The sequence below is a fragment of the Kogia breviceps genome, chromosome 14, assembly GCF_026419965.1.
Source record: "Kogia breviceps isolate mKogBre1 chromosome 14, mKogBre1 haplotype 1, whole genome shotgun sequence".
NCBI lineage: Eukaryota > Metazoa > Chordata > Mammalia > Artiodactyla > Physeteridae > Kogia > Kogia breviceps.
Window position 1 is genome coordinate 3,913,795 of NC_081323.1, and position 24,414 is coordinate 3,938,208.

Sequence of the window (24,414 nt, forward strand, 5' to 3'; positions counted from 1 at the left end):
AGCGTTTCATTTTTACTGTTTGCCTCTGCTACCAGGAAGCTCAGCGTTAAGGTTTATGTCTAGTTATGAAAAATCTCACCCGGAGTCTTGGGTACAGTCATTCTGTCCTTTGAAACTTCTTTTTTTCATGACTTTCTTTCGTTTTATTTTACATGTTGCGCCTTTTTCTCTCCCTTGGGAGCAGGCTGAGAAGATGTTATAATGGACAGCAGATGCTACACAGGATGGCTTCATACTTTCTCTCCATCGCTACAAGTCCTGCCTGCCAAGCATCCTCCCTCAGCCCCCAGGGCCCTGGGACAAAGCCAGGTGTTACCTTCAATGTCCGCGTCTGCCCTCCTTCTCCAGGGCTTATCCTGGTCCATCCTCCAGACACTGCTTTGCTCACCGGCCGGGCGTCAGGACCCTCACCCGGGAGGCTGCCTCCAGGGAAATGCAGCGCCAGGTGCACGGCAGCGTCCTTCTCCTTCCGCCCCATGGACAGAGGGAGGCTGCGGCTCAGGCAGCACCACGTGAGCCGGGGCTCAGCCCTCAGCGAGGGGAAAGGGCCCTGGGCCCTGCAGCTCCCGGGGCCCTCTGCGGGCGCACACAAGGCCAGCTCAGGCCAGCCCGGGGGCGGGAGGGCCCAGAGGAAGGAGCCGGGCTGGCGGGAGCAGCCAGCACGGAGCCCTGCTAGTGGCCCTGAAGAAGGGCCCCGCGGGGCACCCTCGGGAGGCCCCCCCAGCTCCCCAGTGGATTCCCAGGGATGGAGGACGCCCCCAGAGGGCCTGGCCCGCGCCCAAGTGCTGCTGCTGCAGACTTGTTGGGTGTCATGGGTCCCACTCCTCCAAGAGTCACACGCTGGCGTGGGCGGAAAGGAGGCTGCCCCCCTGGGGACCCCAGCTGCTGGGGTGCCAGTGTCCAAGCCTCCTTTCTCCTCTCCCTGCACCCCCTTTCTCCTGTCACATGGTGTGGACCAGCTGGGGTCCTCCCCGAAGCTGTCTGCTCCACCAGGGGCCTGGCCGGAGGTTGGGCTGGGAAGCAGGGGGGCCTCCAGCCCTGACTCCATAAAGGATGCCTGTTCCTCAGGTCCCCCTCTCCTGCAGAGAAGGCCCCGGCCTTGGTCCAGCTTCTGGGGGATGGGAGGCGGGCGACGGGTCTCTCCCTGGGGTAACCTGAGGAGGTACTGTGGGGGGAAGGCCACGTCCACTGGGGCAGCGAGGACGCCGGGGGCCCGAGGCTGCGAGGCCATCTGGGAGGGACACCCGGGGGCTGCAGGCTCCGTGTCCCGAGGCCCTGCCTGCTTCAGGGCCCCAGCCCTGCCCCTCGCTGTGCAGTCGCCGCCTCCAGGCAGCCCCCCTGGCTTTTTCCCCGGGTCACTGTCCTGGTTCTGAGGGGGCGGGGAGGCAGCCTGCATGGGGCCCCCCGCGGTCTCTCCTCCTGCTCCCGGGGCCTCCTGGCAGCTTAGCGCCTCCACCTTCAGCTTCTTCCTCTCCGAGGGGAGCTTGTCCTCTGTGGGCTGGGGCTTCCCAGAGCTCCCATCCGGCCTGCTCGGGACCACGTGGGCCTGCTGACAGGTCTCCTTGGCGTCCCCTCCGCCACCCCGGGTGCCACCTTCCAGCTTGGGGTCCGGCAGACCCTGCCTGGGAGCCTCTAGGTCACCTCCTTTGGGAGGACTGGGTGCTGGGAGCAACTGACACCCCAGCTCCAGCCTCTCGTTTGAGGGGCGTGAGGCTACCCTGTTCACATGGGGCTGGTCCCTGCCTCCGGCTCTGGCCACTGTCTCTCTCTGCTTGGGGGGCTCAGTTACCAAGAGGCCCTCCCGGGCCGGTGGGCTTGCACAAGGCGCTGGCCTGGCCTCCACAGCAGTGTCCTCGGAGCCCTGGGGCCTCCTCCCGTCCTGGGAGGGGGCTGCACGCCCGCCACCCCCTGCATCCTGCTGGAGAGGACGGTCCAGCTCGACCCCACCGCCCGCTGTGACCTCCCTAGCCTTCTTGCCTCCGTGGTGGCCGGCTTTCGTTTTCTGGTAGATGCTCTTGAACGTGTCCTTCCCGTACACCTGCCACTTCTCCTGGGAGAACATCTTCAGCCTCCTCTGGCCGCGTTGCTTACCAGCCGCCTGGCCCTGGCCGGCCTGTCCCTCCCCCGCAGACGGTCTCTTTCCATCCGGGTCCTCCGCCGGGGCCGAGGCGTCTCCCGTCGGGGGACACGGCAGGTCCTCCACCGCAGCCTGTCTGACCAGGGCCCGGGGGTGACCGCCGGGGCCATCGGCCAGTCGGGCGGGGGCAGGCCTGGGGCTCAGAGGCTTCTGCCTCCGGGACCAGGCGTCCCGGGTGTCCGGCGGCTCCCGCCACGTCCCCGTGCCCTCAACGAAGGGCAGCGAGTTGCTCCGGGTGACAGGCACGCATTCGGTGCCGGTGGAGAGCTGCGTGGGGACCGAGTGGAAGAAGAGGGGCCGCGCCCTGTCCGGGGGCGCGCAGGTGGAGCGCGCGGCGCGGAGGGCGGCAGGCGTCCTCCTGGGCTCCGGCGGCCGCAGGTCGAAGTGGAAGGAGTCCTTGTAGGTGTAGGGCATGGGCAGGTCGATGCTGCCCTGCTTGGACAGGACCGTCTTGCGGGGCCGCACGTGGGCCAGCTGGGGGTCGTCCACCACGGCCTGGTTGTGAGAGATGAGCCTGGCGATGCGCTCCTCCAGCCGCCTCTTTTCCAGCTCCAGGCCGGCCGCCCGCTCCGCGCGCCCGGGCCCGGGGCCTCCCTCGCCCTCCGACTCGGCGCTGTGCTCGGACAGGCTGTGCAGGGGGCTGCCGGCGGCCGGCGGCTGCTCTGCGCTGTCCGAGCGGGACAGGTAGCCCGAGTCGGTGCTCTCGCACTTCCGCAGCCGGCCCTCCGAGGGCTTGGCACCCCCGGGCTTCTCCACCTGCTGCTGCTGCGGCACTGAGCCCGGCCTGCTGGCCGTCGGGGACCGCTGCTCCGGCAGCTTCCGCCTCGGCTGCGAGCTGGCCAGCGGGAGCCCGGGGGCAGAGTCTACAGGGGCCTCCCTGACATCGAACGTGGACCCTGGACAGGCAGCTGCGTCCGACTTCAGATCCAGGTTCTTGGCAACCGGGGACAGATGCGCCATAGGCAGCAGGCAGTGCCCAGCAGCCCGGGCGCCCGGAGAAAGGGGTCTCTCTGGTCGTGCCCCGTGGGTCCCGGAAGGCACTCCGGCCTTGTCCCCCTCCTCCGGGAGGCTGCTTCCCCCGCCGTCCGACTCCGAGGACAGCCTGGAGTTGTTGAGGTGTGTCTGGGTCCGTCTGTGCTTGTACAGGTTGCTCTGGGTCTTAAAGGCGATGCCGCAGGTGGCGCACGGGAAGGGCCTCTCACCCGTGTGGGAGCGGATGTGCTTCTCCAAAACGCTGGGCTTCAGGCAGTCCCGGCCGCAGTGCGGGCACAGGTACTTGCCGGCGTTGCGCACCTTGCCGGGGCTCCCCAGCACGGGCCCCAGGCCCGGTGACAGGATGGGCAGAGCCCCCACGAAGTTCACGGTGAGCGCTGGGGCCGCTGGCTTCCCCACCTGGGTGGGACCGGGCCCTTCAGGCTGCAGCAGGGGGCTGAGAATGAAGGGCACGCTGCCCCCGTCCACGCTGCCTGACGCGAGGGGGGCACGCGGCTGGAGGCCCCCCGGAGGCACCGTGGGGTACAGTGGGACGGGCAGGGTCTTCAGGAACAGGGTGGGGGCCAGGCCCTGCTCTGGGGGCAGGATGATGGGGCCCAGGGTCAGGTGAGGCGAGGCCTGCCCACCTGGGGCCCCTGGGGGGCCAGAAGCAGGAGCTGGCTGGTCCCTGGCAGGCAAGGCAGGGCAGGTGACTTCTGGCACCTCCATCCCACATCGTCTGGGTGGCCCAGGATGCCGGGCAACCTGTGAGCGACAACCAAACTTTACTATGGGTAACTCTCTTCTCTCGTTACACAGTAAGTGCTTCCCTACCCCCCATCAGGCATTTCATCACCTCCACCGAAGCCACAACGATCCCCCAAGAAAAATACCCTCATCCCCATGTAAGGAACGGGGAAACTGAGGCTCAGAGAGGGGAAGTGACTTGCCATGCCGCTGATATGTGGCAAAGCAAGGCTCAGACCCAGGTCTGTCTCAATCCTGTCTCATTTAATATGCCCAAAGGGAATTCTCTCTCTCTCTCTCTCTCTTTTTTTTTTTTTAACATCTTTATGGGAGTATAATTGCTTTACAATGTTCTGTTAGTTTCTGCTGTACAACAAAGTGAATCAGCTCTATGTTTACATATATCATCATTTCCCCTCCCTCTTGAGCCTTCCTCCCACCCTCCCTATCCCACCCCTCTAGGTGGTCACAAAGCACCGAGCTGCTCTCCCTGTGCTATGCGGCTGCTTCTCAAAGGGAATTCTTGATTATTCCCCTGCACACAGGTACATGGCAGCCTTGTCACCATTGTCCCCCGACACCCAGCGCAGTGCCCTGTCAGAGGAGAAACTCAGAAAATGTGCTGACTTCATGAAAAAGAAAAATCGTGTAGCTCAGCAAGGCCCTCAAAGTCCACAGTGATTCCATGAGCTGGGGCAAGTCCCTTTCCCCAGATGGGACTCAGTTTCCAGGTCTGTAAAATGGGCACCTCCCTAGGGCCCTTCCTACTCTGGAGTTCTGAGTCTCCGCTATTGGGTGAGGACAATAAGGAAGAAAACTGACCTGAGGGGACACTTACTAGATTGAGCAAATGAAAATACAAAATTCCTAGATAAATTTGAATTTTAGATAAACAATGCATACTTCTTTAGTATATGTATGTTCCAATTCTTGTATGGGTCTTGCTTACACTAGAAAATTATGCATTATTTACCTGGAATCAAAATGTAACTGAGGGGACTTCCCTGGTGGCACAGTGGTTAAGAATCCGCCTGCCAATGCAGGGCACACAGGTTCATTCTGTGGTCCAGGAAGATCCCACATGCACAGAGCAACTAAGCCCATGCACCACAACTTCTGAGCCTGTGCTCTAGAGCCCACGAGCCACAACTACTGAGCCCGCATGCCACAACTACTGAGGCCCGCGCACCTAGAGCCTGTGCTCTGCAACGAAAGAAGCCGCTGCAATGAGAAACCCACACAAAGCAATGAAGAGTAGCCCCCAGTTGCCGCAACTAGAGAAAGCCCACATGCAGCAACAAAGACCCAATGCAGCCAAAAATAAATAAATAAATATTTTAAAAATGTGACTGAGCATCCTGTATTTTATCTGGCCACCCTAGCAGGAAAAAAGCACTTCTTTAGCCTCAAGATCAGGCTTGGGTCTCTGCTCAAAGGTGGGGCTTCCAAAGCCCCTCCAAACCCGACAGAGACACAGTTGGTTCCCTCTCAGCCATGGGTAACAGCTGGGCAAATGCTAGGCAAGGGAGCAAGAGAGAACCAGCCATGCTCTTCCAACTGTGGGAGGGAAAGCCAGATGCAATGAGAAAATGTAAACAGGCCCCTGGCTACAGAATTGGGGGCCTCCAGACCCTACACCCTCAGGTGCCCATCCCCCAGGAGCTCCATTTGTTGAGTTCCACTTCAACCAATCCCCAGCTTAGCTACTCAAGAAAAACAAATCCAAATTCCAGCCTTAGCAGCAAGACTGTTCAAGCAGGGAAAGGTAGAAGTCATGGCAGCTCATACGAGCTCACACTGGCTCACGAGAGCTGACTGTTAACTTTTCAGAAATTTTGCAAGCTAGTTGTTAAATGTGGCCATAATTAAAAGTTAAATTATATAGACTTACAATTCGGTAAATTATATTAAAAACAAAGTTACTACAACTGGATATTCACATGCAAAAGAATGAAGTTGAATCCCTACCTCACACCACATATAAAAATTGACTCAAAATTGATCAAAAACCTAAATGTAAGAGCAAAATCTACAAAACTTTTAGAAGAAAACATCCGACTAAATCTTCATGACCTTGGATTTGACATTGGATTCTTAGATATGACACCAAAAGCAAAAGCAAGTAAAAGAAAAAGATAAATTGGACTTCTTCAAAATAAAAAAAAAAACTTTCATGCATCAAAGGACACTATCAAGAAAGTGAAAAGACAACTCACAAAATGGGAGAAAATATTTGCAAATTGTATACATGATAAATCCAGACTATATAAAGAACACTTCTAACTCAATAACAAAAAGACAGACAACTCAATTAAAAAATGAGCAAAGGACTTGAATAGACATTTCTCCAAGGCAGATATACAAAGGCCAAAAACACAAGTAAAGATCTTCAGTATTATTAGTCATTAGAAAATGTAAATCAAAACCACAGTATGACTTCACATCAACTAGCATATTAATAATAATAATAAACTGAAAATAACCAATGTTGGTAAGGATATGGAGAAATTTGAACACTTAACCACTGCTAGTGAGAATGTAAAATGATGCAGCCACTGTGGAAAACAGTTTGGCTGTTCCTGAAAAAGTTAAACCACATGACCCAGAAATTCTGCATCTATGTATATACCCAAAAGAATTGAAAATAGGTATTCAAATAAAAACGTGTACATAAATGTTGATAACTGCACAACACAAAAGAGCCAAAAGGTGGAAACAACCCAGATGTCCATCAGCTGATGAATGGATAAACAAATTGCAGTCTATCTGTACAATGAGATGTTATTTAGCCTTAAAAAGGAATGACGTATTTATACAGGCTACATCATGCACAAGCCTTGGAAACACGATGCTGAGTGAAAGAAGCCAGTCTCGAAAGGCCACACTGTATGATTCCTTTTACATGAAAAACCCAGAAGAGGAAAATTCATACACACAGAAAACAGATGATAGTGGTTGCCAGGGGCGGAGCAGGGAGAGGGAGGCATGAATGGCTAACTGGGAACAGAGCTTCCTTTATGTAAGGAAGTGATGAAAATGTTCTGGAACCACATGCAGTCAGTAGTTGCACAACATTATAATGTACTAAATGCCACAGAACTGTACAATTTAAAATAGTTAAAATGGTGACTTTCATGTTATGTGAATTTTATGTCAGTAGTAGAAAAGGAGCTAAATACACCACCAAGCTCATCACTTACTAATTATTTTATTACGGCCGTTCCTCACGTGGATTTCATTGGGATGGTGGAAATACTATGTAACGGGGTGGCACTCCACATCGCCACCTCTTGCCAATTTTAGATTCAGTAACGTCACGTTCATAGTTTGTGATTGGCCGTGGTGGGAGTATTTACACCACAGAAATTGGCAAATGCTACAGTGAGTCCTTTTTTTCTTTTTTATCCCAAGACCATCATTCCCATTCTCTGTTCCTCATAAACCTGTCTACATTAGAGATCTCACAGATTTGAGACCTTATAATTTTTTAAGGAAAGATTTAAAGACAGAAATCCCTAGAGATGGGTAGGAGCTATTAGAATTCCTAAGCACTGATGTGCATGGAAGACAAGGCTTCCCTCAAGCTGAGAAAGTTCGAGATGCTTCCCAGGCGAACCATCAGACCCGCCTTCCTGTCCCTGCTCACCAGGCTTGCTGGTGGACACCCCTGAGACCCAGCTCCCAGGTCACTTGGGCACAGCTCCTGGAAGGATCAGATGAAATAACATGTGAGAAAACACCGAAGGTGGCGTCAGGCACGGAGGAAGTGCTTGGCTTAGTTGAGTTTCCAGTGATACGCCATAATATTGTGAACTATTAACTAGCGAATCCTCCCCACCCCACCTTCCCTCCTACCCCTTGTCTCTTCCCCATCAGTCAATGCAGCTGGCTCCCTTCAGTGCCTCCGGGAAGGGATGCTGTTCTCAGGTGCAATTCCCAAGAAAGAAGGTCATTATAAGGATTCTATCTGGGAGGAGATTTCAGGCAATGCTAGCAGAGGAGCGGGAAAGCTGGGGTGAAGGATGCTTTAAAGAGTGTGTCATCAAGCCAGTCCCCACCGAGGGCAACTGGAGCTTACTAAACTCGGCTGGGGACCGAGAGATCACATAGAACACGTTACCCCACAGGGACTGAGGGAGCATTGGTGTGCTGGCATGTCCAGCTGACCAAGGGGACACACCCAGCGGGCTCCGTGGCCCCAGAAAGTCTCAAGCCCAGCAATGCTGCCTGCAGCTTATTCCAAAATGGTAAAATGCAGAGGGGGATTGATGGGCAGGGCTTCCACTGAACTTGCTGTGGCAGAAACAGAGTAAAGACTTGTGAATTCCAAAGCCTAAACCCTAAGGGGAATCTGAGGAAGACCAGCCAGTTTTCCCCATCCTCGGGTTGGAAGGAGGTGGGAGGGAAGAAAGTCGGAGGGAGGCGACGAGACCCTCCAGCTTTGGCTTCAGAGTGGACTTGGGGGGAGAGAAGACCTGGGACCCCCATTCCTCGGGACAGTCGGGAGAGCCCCCGCCCCCAGGACAGAATAGCAATAGCCCGAAGCCCGTGTCCAGGCGGGAGGGAGGGAGGAAGCCCCCAGGGCTCTGTGCCCAGAGCCGGTGCAGCTCAGGATGAATCCCAGAGCACCCAAGAGGGGGCTGAGAGTGACCGAGAAAATGGGTCAGACCAAGGGTAATGCTGCAGGAGGGGTGGCTCAGCGTGGAGCTTGGGGAACTGGGGGCTGAGCACCACCTGTCCCCCGAAATAAGCCCATCCTCAGGGGAGAGAGAAAAGAAGCCCAGAACTGACTGCCTCGGGGTGGGAGGAGCGGGGGCTTCAAAATAGAAATTCCAGAAAAAGAGCGTTACATTTCTGACACACCTGCCACGATGATTATTTTGCTCTCTCTGCAGCCTGTTCTGTGATCACAGTAAAATCGATGCCTTTTAGTAGCAGCTGATCGCTGACAGGGAGGCAGCCAGCCCGCCAGCACCTTCCTGGGGCTCATGGCACTTTTCCTGGGAAAACCTCGAAGCGTTGCCATCGACTATCCTCGCTCTGAACAAGGGGGGTGACAAGTCGTCTCGTCCCCATCGGGCAGGGTGGGGGGAAGTGAGGGCGGGCGCCCCAGGGAAGCCTCTGGGAGGACCACCTGCTCAGCGAGACCCACTGCCGAGCGCTGTCCCCGCGCCCTGTCGCCATCCCGAGGGTCCACCCTGCAGATAGCTCATCGGACCCCTCGCTTCTTCCCTCCGCCATGTGTGGGCTCCCCACTCGCCAACACCCCCCCGCAAAACTATGTTCTTCTGAGAGAGTGTGTCACCCCATGGGGAGGGAAAGTGACTATTTCCAAAGCCCCCTTTCTTCAAAGCAACTCACGAGGGGGCCTGGGCAAAAAGAGAACATGGGAATGCCACAGATAGGTTTTAAAAACTCATGTTTGGGGCCCTGAGAGAGAAGACTATGGAGAATGGATTAAACGTATTCAGCAGATGGAACTTTCCAGAAAGAACGTGGGTGCTGAGACTGTTGTTCTAGTTGCAAGTTTCCCAAACTTCAGTCTGTCCTGCATGCCTGTCAACCGCCGTGCCGTGTGTGGGACCACTTGCTTCCTCCCCACCCCTGGGTACCTGGACCAGCATTACGTTAAAAGGGAACTATGTGCATAAGAATGTGAATGTACTTAGCGCCACTGAACTGCACTCAAAAACGGTTGAAATGATCAATGTTATGTTATGCATATTTTACAACTTTTAAAAATTAAAAAAGGGGGGTCTATATCATTACCCAATTATCCAAAAATTTATTTTCATACAAAAGCCTGCAAACCTGTTTACATCAGCTTTATTCATAATTGTTAAAACTTAGAAGCAACCAAGATGTGCTTCAGTAGGTGGGTGAATAAATAAACCATGGTGAACTTCCCTGGTGGCGCAATGGTTGGGAATCCGCCTGCCGATGCAGGGGAAGCGGGTTCTAGCCCTGGTCCAGGAAGATCCCACGTGCCGCGGAGCAACTAAGCTCATGTGCCACAACTACTGAGCCTGAGAACCACAACTACTAGGCTTGCGTGCCACAACTACTGAGCCCGTGTGCCACAACGAAGAGTAGCCCCTGCTCGCCACAACTGGAGGAAGCCTGCGCTCAGCAACAAAGACCCAAAGCAGCCAAAAATAAATAAACGAATAAATAAATTTATTTAAAAAATTTTTTAAAACCATGGTACATCCAGACAGTGGAATACTATTCAGCATTAAAAAGAAATGACTTTAATTAAAATTTAATTTTAATGACTTAAAAGACTTGGGCTATCAAGTCATGAAAAAACATGGAAGACACTTAAATGCATATTATTAAGTGAAAGAAGCCAATCTGAAAAGGCTGCATACTGTATGATTCCAACTATATAACATTCTGGAAAAGACAAAACTATGGAAAACAGTAAGATCGGTGGTTTCCAGGGCTCATCAATTATAACAAAAGTACCACACTAAGAAAAGGGAACCCTCCTACACTGTTGGTGGGAATGTAAATTGGTGCATCCACTATGGAAAACAGTGTGGAGGTTCCTTAAAAAACTAAAAATACAGTTACCATGTGATCCAGCAATCCCACTCCTGGGCATATATCCAGGAAAGACAAAAGCTCTAATTCGAAAAGATACATGCACCCCAATGTTCATAGCAGCATTATTTACAACAGCCAAGACATGGAAGCAACCTAAATGTCCACCAACAGATGAGTGGATAAGGAAGATGTGGCGCATATATACAATGGAATATTACTCAGCCATAAAAAAGGAATGAAATAATGCCATTTGCAGCAACATGGATAGACCTAGAGATTATTATTTTAAGTGAATTAAGTCAGAAAGACAAATACCATATGATATCGCTTACATGTGGAATCTAAAAAAGAATACAAATGAATCTATATACAAAACAGAAAGACTCACAGACACAGGAAACAAACTTATGGTTACCAAAGGGGAAAGGAGGTGGGGGAGGGATAAATTAGGAGTTTGGGATTAACAGCTACAAACTACTATATACAAAATAGATAATCAACAAGGACCTACTGTAGAGCACAGGGAACTGTATTCAGTACCTTGTAATAACCTATGATGGAAAATAATATATGTACATATCTATGAATCACTTTGCTGTACACCTAAAACTAACACAATATTGTAAAACAATTATACTTCAATTTAAAAAAAAGTACCACTCTAAATGTAAGACATTAATAACACAGGAGACTGTATGAGGGGTGTAGGTAAGTGGTATATGGGAACTCTCTGTACCTTCCCCTCAGTTTTCTATAAACCTAAACCACTCTAACAATTGTCTGTTAATCTTTAAAATTTTTAAAAAATCAAAACAATTTTTTTTAAAAAAAGACATATGTGAAAAGACATTTATTCTCACTGGCTAAGAAATGCAAACAAAGTATATACCAAATGCCATGTTTTGCCTCTCAGAGTTAAAAAAACAACAACAAAATAAATACTTGTAATAACTGGAGGGGAAAAGGGAGGAGGGCTATGTCATTACCAAAAGAAAGAAGATTCCTATGTTTTCTAAGAATGATGAAAATACATGTATAATGATTAATCTTTTAAGCTGTGTATCTATCATACGATCTAGCACACCTGAGCGGTGTGGTTGGTCCCATACTTTGGGGCAACATGCCTCTAATTTAAGATCTTGACCCGGGATACCTTCAGGCTAGACCCTCCAGACAGATCCCATCTTCCTCCCTCCGCCCTATGTCCCCAGGGTGTAGCCTCCTGTCCTGTGGTGTCTACACCCGCAGGTCCGAGTGAGGAGGGAAGAGAGTCAGGCCAGGGCTGGTTCGGAGGCTGCTCTGTCCCTCTACTCAAGGCCACATTTTTGCCAGGCGACATCCCCCGGTCCCAGTTATGGTTCCTATCGTCCCCGGTCCCTGGGGTAACACCGCCGCCCCACCTCCGCCAGCCCTCACCCCCCCGCCCCCGATTAAACTCGCCTCACTTGTGCATCAGGCCTGCCAGGCTGCAAAGTGAAATTACAACTTAAATTACGTGCATGGGTGAATTTTCCTGGAAAGCGAGAGCATCTCTGACTTCTGTCGAATTCTCAAGGGTCTGGAAGGGTCCCTGAGAGGGGCACTACCTAGTTCAGGGAATCACCTCCCCGAAAGCAGCTCCAGGACCTGACAGGCCCAAACACGCGTTGGTCCTCACCACTACTTCACCCAGGTTCATTCCGCTTGATTTGCTTGAACAAAGCGAGATGAGGGAACGGGCCAGAGTTTACAAACAAACACGCCGTGCAGAAGGCTTGTGCGAGTGGATGCAGAAGAGCATCCCGGGCGATGGCCTAATTTTCATACACAAATTACAGGACTTCCCTGTAGACGGTCGATAGGTTTCAGATGTTTGGAGGGAAGAGCCTGATGTCAGGGCGGCTTCGGCAAATGGGAGGCAGGGGGGACTCTGTCTCTGGCCCGCCATCCCTGGGGCCTCGGTTGAAGAAGGAAACCCCCTCCTGGTTCACCTTCCTGTTTGACCACTTACCCCCGTGTGGCTTCTGCAAGTTCTTTTAACTTCAGATTCTCATTTGTAAAATGGGGGTAAGGGGTGGAATCAAGGAGGATTAAACGGACACCATCTACAAGCACTTATCACAGCATGGGAGCAAAATGGGAGCAGTTGCCAGAAAAGTATTCATATGCTTCTCTTTTTTCCTTTTCTAAGTTAATCAGTTTCACCTTGGTCAGCCCGAGGCAGTTATCTGCCCAAAGAGAAACCGAGAATTTTTACAGGTTCAGAGCAGACGTGGCTGAGCCTCACATAGCGCCTCCCACGTGCCATGTGTCACTGTGCCGAAGGCTCGACATACACAAGTCATCTAACCCACACAGCGACCCCATCACATAGGCGCTGTTACTCTCCCAACGAGGGGAAGCAGGCGCTGACAGCTGGAGAGATATGCTCAGGGTCAAACGGTCGGGGAGGTACATCCCTTCCTAAAGAAGGAAGAGAGACACAAAGAACGAGAGAAGATTCAGCTGCCAGCATGCAAAGTAGGACTCCTGGGCAGACCGAAATCTTGAGAGCAGATATTATTGTTGAGAGTGAAAGGTTTTTCGGAATCACCTTCTCTCTTTGCTTAATGCTTCAGGCTCCAAGGCAAGACGTGTGTCGGGACTTCTCTTGCAGATGCCCCCTCGTAACAGGGCCACAGCAGAGCTACAGGAGTAGCTGCTCAGAGGTGGAAGGAGGCTGTGACGTAAGGGAAGTGTAGTGGGTTGAATCGTGTCCCCCAAAAGCATAGGTCTATGTCCTAATCCCTACTCCCTGTGAATGTGACCGTATTTGCAGTTAGGGTCTTTGCAGAGGTCATTAAATTAAGGATCTCAAGAAGAGAGCATACCAGATTTAGGAGGGTTTTTAATCCAACGACCAGTGTCCTTATAGGAAGAGAGAGGACACGGACGTACAAGAGAGACGGCCATGCAAAGACCCATGTGACCACAGAGGCGGAGATGGGAGGGATGCAGCCACAAGCCAAGGAAGACCTGGAGCCACCAGAAGCTGGAAAATGCAGGAAGGATCCTTCCCCGGAGCCTTCAGAGGGAGCATAGCTCTGCCTACACTGGGATTTTGGACTTAGAGCCTCCAAAAATGTGAGAGAGTCCATTTCTGTTGTTTTAGCCTCCCAGTTTGTGGGACTTTGTTAGAGCATCCACATGACACTAATAGAGGAAATGAAAGAAAATGCTGCTATTTTCATAGTCTTGAGAGATGATGAGGAGGGTACCTGCCAGAGGAGGAAGGCAAACAGGAAGGTCAGGTTTCAAGCAAGAAAGGAGGAGGTGTAAGTCATGGCAACACCAGGGCTGTCCCCCACACCCACCTAGAAGCGCTGTAAGGACATGGCTGGAGCAAGGCCAGGTCCTGCACAGACTGACCCCCCCCTCGGGCTGAGCTGTCCTGAGCCCCGACAGGTCCTCCCGTGGCCTGTGGGGTCTGGCTTGCAGCTCGCAGAGTGCTGGGAAGGGACACCTAGAAGGAGGAATAGCTCTGTAACGAGAGCCCCCGAGAGGACCGAGTGGAACGCCAGATGCCATCTTGAAGACATGGGGGTGGGGAGGGGTAATCTGTTTGTTGCATGCTTCAGCAGTTCATTCCTTTTGCTGCTGCGTAGTACTTCCGAGTGTGTGTGTGTGTGTGTGTGTGTGTGTGCATGCGCACGTGTGTGTGTGTGCATGCCGCAGTTCGTTTATTCACTTCCCTCCGTGCTGGGTGGTGTCTGATGAGGCTGCATGAAGCACCAGCATGTTCACCACCACCCAACAGCAATGAGGCCACTCTTGTCCATGGGGTCAGTGGAAGCCACTTGAGGAGCAACAAGCAGGCACCCTATTTCCCCCGGAGATACCAGTGATGGCCGAGTGGGGAGCCAGAACTACCACCACAGGGACCGGTGATGAGGAGCTCCCCCTTGGGTTCAACAGAGACCGAGTGGGCAACCTGAACTTCCCACCCTCTTCCCCTGCTGAGCTGCATCAAAGGAAGCCAAGAAAAACAGAAGGTTTAATCCATCCAGACTCTCATAACATAGTACCCAAAGTGTTCAAGTTTCAGTCAAAACCCACTTGGGACCTCCCTGGCGGTCCAGTGGTTAAGACTCCGAGCTTCCACTGCAGGGGACGTGGGTTCAAACCCTGGTCGGGGAACTATGATCTTGCAGCACGGCCAAAAAAAAAAAAAAAAAAAAATGAAAAAACAACAAACAACTCACTTCTCATACCAGGAAGGTGTCAAACTGAATGAAAAAAGATAATTCGTAGATACCAACACCAAGATGCAAGAGGTGTTGGGATTATCTGACCAAGATTTTAGAGCAGACATCATAAAATTGTCTCCATGAATACTTACAAATATGCTTGAAACAAATAAAAATAGTCTCAGCAAAGAAATCCAAAGTAAAAGAACAACCAAATGGAAATTTTAGAAATGAAAAATACTATAACCAAAATTTTAAAAACTCAGTGGATGTACTCAACAGCAGAATGGAAGGGACAGGAAAAAGAACCCGTGAACTTGAAAATAGAACAATAGAAATTTCCCAGTGTGAACAACAGAGACAAAATAGGCTGAAAAAAAAAATGAGCAGAGCCTCAGGGACCTGTGAGATTAACAAAAGGTATAATATTCACATCATCTGGGTCCTGGAAGGAGAGGAGAAAAAGGACTGGGATAAAACAATACTCCACGAAATATGGCTGAAAACTTAAATTTGGCAAAAGACATAAACCCATGGAATCAGTATGCTAGTGAACCCCAAACAGGATAAAACCAAAGAAATCCTCACCAAAACACATCATAGTCAAACTCCTGAACTCTTAAGACAAAGAAAAAATTCTTCAAAGCAGTGAAAGACAAAAGATACCCTTCCTATAGGAAAAACAAACCCTAATGCCAGCAGGTTTCCCATCCAAAACCTGGGACCAGAAAGAAGTAGCACAACATTTTTCAAGGGCTTAAAGACCTGTCAACTGCAAATTCTATATCTGGCAAAAAGATTCTTCTTGAATGAAGGGGAAATCAAGGCATTCTCAAATTTAAAACAAAACAAAACAAAACAGAAAATTTGTCACCAGCAGGAATGGCTAAAGGAAGTTCTCTACATAGAAAGGAAATAATAAAAGAAGGAGGGGGAATTTCCCTGGCTGTCCAGTGGTTAGGACTCTACACTTTCACTGCCGAGGACGCAGGTTCAATCCCTGGTCAGGGAACTAAGATCCCACAAGCCACGAGGCGCAGCCAAAAAATTTTTTTAAATAAAAAGTAAAATAAGAAGTCATCATAAATTAATGGTGTAATCCATTGTTGTAAAAAATATTAATAATAACAGAAGGACACTTGGAACCTCAAGAAGGAAAAAGAATGATGGAAAGAGTAAAAATATAGGTAAATACAATATTTCCTTTTGAATTTTCTAAATGATGTTTGACGGTTAAAACAAAAACACTGTCTAATGTATTTAGAGAAATATTTAAGACAATTGTAAGTGGGAGAAGGTAAGAGAGGTAGTTTTTACATTTCACTTCAGCTGGTGGTAAAGCAGTGACGCCAATAAACTAGGATGAGTTATGAATCCATCATGTAATACATAAAACAACCACATAATTAATCCGAGGATATCCAACAGAGCCCGCCCAACCACAGGCCACAGATGTGATCTCTCTGCAGCCATAGAGCCTCGGGTTGGAGAGGATGTGGCTGCAGCTTTCTTGACAGTGAAACTAGGGCCCTGTGCAGCCAAGGCACATCCTGTCTGTGGCTGGAGGCCCACATGGACGGGTCGCTCCCTTTGCAAGCCCAACTTCCCTCCACGCAGCCCATGAGCTTGGAAGGCTTCCATCCCCACTGGCATCCGGACTCCCAATGCATATGCCCACGTCCCCTGCTGTCCGTTACCTGCTTCCTGCCCCCACTCCAGAGGCTTTGCCCATTGTGTGCCCAGCGACTCCAGACCAGCTCCAGTCTGGCTAACCCAGCCACCCTCCCTGCTATTCGGTGACTAAACCACAGATTCTCCAATGAAGTCTGAAGCCCTTCGGAGTTTGCCCTTTCTTGGGCAGTCTCTCTCAATCCTAGGGACCCTACAGAATGTTCTTATGTCTTATAGTCACTCTTTTATTGCGGTTAATCAGTCTTATCCTAAACTTCCCCAGTGTAACTGACTGTGTGATTTCTATCTCCTGATTAGATACAAATACTACAGAATTAGTAACGGGAGGGATCCCAAGAGATAGATCGGTGAGTGTGGGATCTGGGGACTGATTCAGCCATCCCCTCGGACTTGCATGTGATGCTGAGATCCTTGCCAGTGAGAAACGGGACGCTGGCCACCCATGACGTGCAGCGGCATTGCAATTCATCAAGCCGTCACCCGTGGCTTATCGTGGTAAAGTGCCAATGGGAGCGCGTGCCTTGGGAACACAAGCTGCCTGGCAGTAACGATGACACTCAGGGATGTGGCGTGAGATTAATTTATTTTTTTGAGGGCCCTTGCGCACTTAGAGAGAAAATGACAAACCCAGGTCCATTAACTCTCACCTCAAGCCACGATCTGAGAATCAGACACAGCTTCCAGGACAGCCCTGAAAGTATTTCTTATTTCTCGTAGCCACAGGGCTGACACGGCTGAAAATCAAACACAAAATTTAATGGTGCAAAGTTGCTGCATTTAAATGGCAGTTGAATTCATGGTCTCACCAAGTTTCTCAGGTGAAAATGAGGGCATTAATCGTGTACGAATGAGAGCCTGAAACTTGGAATAAGGACATCTTATCGGATCTGGAGAAACTGACAGCACTGACCTCCAAGTCATTCTGAGCTTCTCTGACCAGCAGTGGCTCAGCAGTGGCTTTTCCTCCAGGTTCCAGGAAGACCAGTCTTCCTCAGCTCAGAAACCCCGTGAGACCCTCACTTGGGGTAGATACTTTGAAAGGGGATGCTCCCTTTTCTCAGAACCCACCACAAGCCCCCCACTTTTGCCGTTAGACCCGTAACTAGAGCCAAGTGTCAGCCTGATTCAGGGGACAGGTACAGGCTCTGCCTCAAGAGGGAATAGCTTATCCACCAAAAGAGCTGTAGGTCCTCAGGAAGATATATCACCAGGGAACGCATGTGCGGGAATGGCTTCTAAGGGCGTCATACCGGAAAGGGCAGAAAAGAACACCAGCAATCGGGCCACATTTATTGATAGGGGTGCTTATTAGACAGTCTCAATTCAGTGTATTAGTTGAGCGACGAGATGTGGTTTTCACAGCTCACTTGGTTGGGTCACTGAAACCTGGACCCAGTAGTGACCTAGATTTAATGAGGTTAACATGCCAGCGCTTCTCTGGCCTGATGTGGAGGTGAGAATTCAAAGGCTCAGATAACTAGGAAGGCTGGCCTGGAAGTACCACGCCCAACATTCAGACCCACCCACCAACGCCTCAACTACAATTCTCAAGAAGACCCAGAAGGCCCTCTCCTCCCTAGGGCATTGAGAAATACTTTAGTGAGGGACACTCGCACCCCCGAAAACCTCTGTGGTTGCTCTTTTTTCAGGCCAAGTATGACTAAGGGATGCTGGCCTTGAGATGGGCCCCCTGATTTCTGCGGGAGTCCTGGGAGAGCAGAGGCCAAGAGGCAACATGTAATCGTCAAAGGGAAAGTGGGCACATCGAACACAGGGCGATAGGAAGGCACCAGGGGTCAGAATTCTTTGGGTCGCAGAGATCTTTAGCTGTCGCTAATTGACCATGGCGTCCCTAGGGGTAAATTAAGAGGTCACCCCACTAGGATATGGCTTGCTCTACATAACGAGAAACTCTACATGGCCACTAGTAACCCAACCTGAGTCACCAAAAAGAAGAAAAAAAAAATCACAGCCCTTCATCCAGTTTTGAGACCTAAGTCAGAGGCCCCCGATTGAAGGGAAGCCCAGATCCCCTTGATAAAGGTCCCTGTACTATTGCCACAAAGACACACTGTCAATCTTCCTACAGCCTTCCCCAAAGGGACCTACGTGACTGTGATTTGGGGAAGAAAATAAATACTCAAACCTTCCAGGGATTACTAGATACTCCAAGAGGTAAAGAACCCAGAGCAGCTGAGGTTCTGCCCTGAGGGCAAGGGAAGGAGAAAGTCATAGATATGAACTAGAACCTGTGTCCACTTCCAGAAGCAAGGACTGGGAGGGCTTTGTGTGCGATGCTATGCACGTTCCAGGAATGAGTTATTGACACGTACCAGTCATTCTCTACTTCCCTCTCCTTCTTCATATGTTTAAACTTCTACATGAGTTATTGGGGGTTAATTTTGCACCTTAGTCTTGAGAGAACAGAATAGTCAGTGAGTCATGGACTAGATCTGAGGGACCATTAACAGAGCCCATGGCGGATACAATGACTGGGGCTTCTCACTGTGAAGAAGAGTGAGAACGTCTTCATTTGTAAGGAGAGATGTATCTGGCTGGGTGGAAACACACAGCTGTTTTGTTGTTCTAAGGAAGTTCCAACGTGTGTAAAAGGCTACACGCAGGAGCTGAGCGGCCAAGGGGATAGACTGTGGCAGTTATCAGTTTATTACCTCTTAGCTCCAAACACACCCTTCAACATACGCTGTATAATAAACAATGCAATTCAGTTAGGCTTTTCACCTTCAGAGTGGGTACAATGCTCAGTTTTCCCCATAGAGGATGTGGGAAGGACACTTTGGGAGGGAGAGGCTTCCTGCAATTCCCAGCAGAAGCCAGGGAGACGGGCGGTGGGATGGGTGTGAGGGGGTGTACTCCAGTCCTACCCCTGCCGACGGCCCCAACATACTCCCTGTGCAAACTGGCGGCCTCAGCCTGGCGCTGCCCTGTCTGCCGCGCCCGCCCCCCACCGCCCCCCAGAAACCAAAGGTCTTACCTAGACTTCACGGAGCCTGCCTGTGGCCCAGAGGGTCCACACAGCTGTGAAGCTCCTTCTGCAACGCCATGCAGCCGGCACACAGCCCACCAGTGGCCACGTGGCCACAGAGGGCCACTCCACAACCCAGCCATGCAGCCCGTGCATTCCAAAGGCATCTGTCCCCACTTCTGTCCAGAGTCCCAACGCACACACATGTCTCCTGTGGTCAGTGACACGCCTCCTGACCTCCAGGCACTCCAGAACATTCCCTGTTGTTTGCCCAGCAATTCCAGACAGACAACCTCCAGTCTGGCTAAACCAGCCAATTCTTCTGCTATCTGGCGGCCAAATCACAGCTTCTCCAATCAGGTCTGATTATCTTCCAAGTCTGCCCTTCCTCTTAATCCTAGAATACTGTGGAGAGTTCTCTTACGTCCTACAGTAGTCACTCTTTAGAGTTAATAATTCTTATTTTAAATTTCTCTTGTTGAACTTACTACATAGCTTCCGATTCCTGATTGGACCCAGATTGCTACACCAACATAGCTCATATCTCATAAAACAAATCTCAGCAAATTTAAAGAATTGAAATCATACAGAGAGCGTTCTCTGACCATAATAGAATCAAACTGGAAATCAATAACAGAAAAATCTTCAAGGGCTTCCCTGGTGGCGCAGGGGTTGAGAGTCTGCCTGCCGATGCAGGGGACATGGGCTTGTGCCCTGGTCCGGGAGGATCCCACATGCCACGGAGCGGCTGGGCCCGTGAGCCATGGCCGGTGGGCCTGCGCGTCCGGAGCCTGTGCTCCGCAACGGGAGAGGCCGCGATAGTGAGAGGCCACAACAGTGAGAGGCCCGCGTACCACACACACACAAAAAAAAAAATCTTCAAACACTTGGAAACTAAAGAGCAAACTACTAAATAACGCACAGGTCAAGAGGAAGTGTCAAGGAGCCCCAAAATACAGAGAATGAATGAAAATGATAATGGAACATCTCAGAATTTGTTGGACACAGCTAAGGCTCTGCTGAGAGGGAATTTATAGCATTAAATGCTTGTTCTAGAAAAGACAGTCTCAAATCAATAATCCAAGCTCCTACCTCCATAACCAGTAAAAGAAAAGCATAGTAAACCCAAAGTAAGCAGAAGGAAGGAAATAATAAGGAAAAGGAAAGAAATCAATTAAATTGGAACAGAAAAATAATAAAGTCAGTGAAAGAAAGAAGAGTGTTCTTTAATAATATCAAGAAAATTGATCTTTATGCAACCTATTATATACAGAATGGATAAACAAGGTCCTACTGTATAGCACAGGGAACTATATTCAATATCCTATAATAAACCATAATGGAAAAGAATATGAAAAAGAATATATATATGTATAACTGAATCACTGCTGTACAGCAGAACTTAACAAAACATTGTAAATCAAGTATACTTCAATAAAATACATTTTTTTAAATAAATAAATAAAACTGATCTTTAGAATCTCTACAAAGATTTAGAAAGGAAAAAGGAGAGAAGACACAAATTACCAACATCAGGAATGAAACAGAATATCATGACCGACCCTGTAAGTATCAAAAGGACAGCACAGGGATACCATGAATAACTCTATCCATATACATTCGATAACTTAAATAAAATGGACCAACTTCTCAAAAAGCACAAATTAGCAAAATTCACCAGATACAAAACAGATCATTTGAATAGCAATGTAACTATTAAGCAGACAAAATTTATAATTTTTTTTTTCTTTTGCGGTATGCGGGCCTCTCACTGTTGTGGCCTCTCCCGCTGAGGAGCACAGGCTCCGGACGCCCAGGCTCAGCGGCCAGGGCTCACGGGCCCAGCCGCTATGCGGCATTTGGGATCTTCTGGACCGGGTCACGAACCCGTGTCCCCTGCTTCGGCAGGCGGACTCTCAACCACTGCGCCACCAGGAAAGCCCCAAATTTATAATTTTAAAACGCCCCAAAAAGCAGTCTTCAGGTCCTAATGGACCTGAAGAATTCTGCCTAGAGTTTAAAGAAAAATTAACACCAGTTCTACAAAACTTCTTCCAGAAAACAGAAGAGGAGGCAGCATTTCCCCATTAATTTCATGAAACTAGGAATTACTGTAACACCAAAACCAAACAAAGACAGTCCGAAAAAACAAACAAGCAAAAAAACAGAAAAACTACAGAGCACTATCTCTTCATGAATATAGATGCAAAATCCTTCACAAAATATCAGCAAATAGATTCTACAATATAGAAAAAATTACACATCATGACCCAGGGCCCCAGGGCTGCAACAGTGTAATCCACCATATTTACAGAGCAAAGAAAAAAAATCACATGATTATATCAATTGCTGGAGAAAAAGCTCTTGATAAAAGTCAACACCCATTCATGATAAAATCTCTCAGAAAATAGAAATAGGGACTTGCCTGGTGGTCCAGCGGTAAAGAATCTGCCTTACAATGCAGGGGACACAGGTTCAATCCCTGGTCAGGGAAGTAAGATCCCACATGCCGCAGGGAAACTAAACCCACGTCACTACTACTGAGCTCATGCGCCTCAACTAGAGAGCCTGCATGCTGCAAACTACAGAGCCCACGCGCTCTGGAGCCCGTGTGCCGCAACTAGAGAGAAGCCCGTGCCCCACACGAAAGATCCCGCGTGCCGCAACTGAGACCCAACACAGCCAAAATAAATAAATAAAATAAATAAATAATCAATTAATTTTTTTTAAAAAAAGAAACGAAAATAGAAATAGAGGGAAAGCTTCTCGACTTGATGAAGTGCATCTAAAAACGTTACCCTTAACGGCAGAAAACTGAATACTTCCTCTCAAAGATCAGGAATGAGACAGAGATGCAACCCAGCCCTTCTCATGTAACATAGATATGCAAATTCCAGCCAGTGCAACAAAACAAGAAAGGCAATAAAGGACATACAGACAAGAGAGGAGGAAATAAAACTGTCCCTAGTTGCAGATGACATGATTGTCTACGTAGAAAATCGCAAGGAAAACAATTTTTTTTCTAGAACTAATAGGCAAGTTCAGCAAAGTCATGAGATACAAAAATCAATCCTACTTATATATACTAGCAATGAACAGTTGGAAACCCAAATTTTAAAGGCAATACCATTTATAATCACTCAAGAAATTGAAATACTTAAGTGTAAAACTAACAAAACATACCCAGAACCTATTTACAAAACACTGATGAAAAACTCAAAGAAAATCTAAATAAATAAGAGATAGATTGTGTTCATGGATTAGAAGCCTGAACATAGTAAAGATGTCAATTCTCCCCAGATTGATCTACAGGTTTAATTCAATTCCTATCAAAATCCCAGTAAGTTTTTTTGGTGGGCATATACAAGATTATTCGAAAATTTATTTATAGAGAAAGGAAAAGGAACTAGAATAAATCAGTTTTGAAAAAGCATAATAAAATGGGAGGCATCAGTCTAAATTTTCAATAAATTTGAAAACTTATTACAGAGCTACAGTAATGAAGACAGTGTCATATCAGCAGAGGAACAGATACATAGATCAATTGAACAGAACTGTTTTTAAAAATAGAAAAAGAGGACGGCTTAAAGATGGCGGAGGAGTAAGACACGGAGATCACCTTCCTCATCACAGAGACATCAGAAATACATCTACACGTGGAACTTCTCCTATAGAACACCCACCGAACGCTGGCAGAAGACCTCAGACCTCCCAAAAGGCAAGAAACTCCCCACGTACCCGGGTAGGGCAAAAGAAAAGAGAATAAACAGAGACAAAGAATAGGGACGGGACCTACACCAGTGGGAGGGAGCCGTGAAGGAGGAAAGACTCCCCCACACTAGAAGCCCCTTCGCGGGCGGAGACTGCGGGTGGCGGAGGCGGAAGCTCCGGAGCCGCGGAGGAGAGCGCAGCCACAGGGTGCGGAGGGCAAAGCCCAGAGATTCCCGCAGAGGATCTGTACCGACCGGCGCTCACCAGCCCGAGAGGCTCGTCTGTCACCCGCCGGGGCGGGCGGGGCCGGGAGCTGAGGCTCGGGCTTCAGTCGGATCACAGGGAAAGGTCTGGGGTTGGCGGCCCGAACACAGCCTGAAGGGGTTAGTGCGCCACGGCTGGCCGGGAGGGAGTTCGGGAGAGTCCGGAGCTGCCGAAGAGGCAAGAGACCTTTTCTTCCCTCTTTGCTTCCTGGGCGCGAGGAGAAGGGATTAAGCGCGCCGCTTAAAGGAGCCCCAGAAACGGGCGCAGAGCTGCCGAACAGACGAGACTTTTTCTTGCCTCTTTGCTTCCTCGGGCGCGAGGAGAGGGGATTAAGGGCACCCCGTAAAGGAGCTCCAGAGACGGGCGCGAGCCGCGGCTGTCGGCACAGACAGTAGAGACGGGTGTGGGACGCTAGGGTTGCTGCTGCCGCCACCAAGAGGCCTGTGTGCGAGCACAGCTCAGTCTCCACACCGGCCCTCCCGGGAGCCCGTACGGTCCGCCACTGCCGGGGTCCCGGGATCCAGGGACAGCTTCCCCGGGAGAACGCGCGGCGCCCCTCGGGCCGGTGCAGCGTCACGCCGGCCTCTGACGTCGCGGACTCGCCCCGCCCCCATGCCCCTCCCTCCCCCTGGTCTGAGTGAGCCGGAGCCCCCCAATCAGCTGCTCCTTTAACCCCGTCCTCTCTGAGCAAAGGGCAGACGCCCTCAGACGACCTACACGCAGAGGCGGGACAAAGTCCAAAGCTGAACCCCAGGAGCTGTGCGAACAGAGAGGAGAGGGGGAGGTCTCTCCCAGCAGCCTAAGAAGCGGCGGATTTAAGCTCCACAATTAACTTGAAGTGCCCTGCATCTGTGGAAAACCTGAATAGACAACAAATCATCCCACGTTGAGGAGGTGGACTTTGGGAGCAAGAGATACTATTATTTTCCCCTTTCTTTCTTTTTGTGAGTGTGTATGTGTGTGCTGCTGTGTGAGACTTTGTCTGTATAGCTTTGCTTTCACCATTTGTCCTAGGGTTAGACAGACCCGTTTTTCTGTTTTTTTTTTTTTAATATAAATTTTTCTTCTTAATAATTATTTTTTATTTTAATAACTATACTTTATTCTACTTTGTCTTCTCCCTTTCTTTCTTCCTTTCTTCCTTCCTTTCT

The 24,414-nt window shown here is 49.8% G+C and overlaps 1 protein-coding gene across 3 annotated transcripts in view; it reads right to left on the reverse strand.

Annotated features, from left to right (window-relative positions):
- The window catches only part of ZNF831 (zinc finger protein 831), a 123,420-nt gene that overhangs the window by 76,188 nt on the left and 22,818 nt on the right, over positions 1–24,414 (reverse strand). For 2 of the 3 annotated variants that reach the window (XM_067012648.1, XM_067012650.1), the window contains one exon: positions 317–3,874. In XM_067012648.1, coding sequence (XP_066868749.1) covers positions 317–3,838 — 3,522 coding nt within the window. In that variant the 5' untranslated portion in view covers positions 3,839–3,874. Of the gene's footprint in view, positions 1–316; positions 3,893–24,414 lie in introns of all 3 variants that reach the window. The other variant, XM_067012649.1, reaches the window with a different exon arrangement.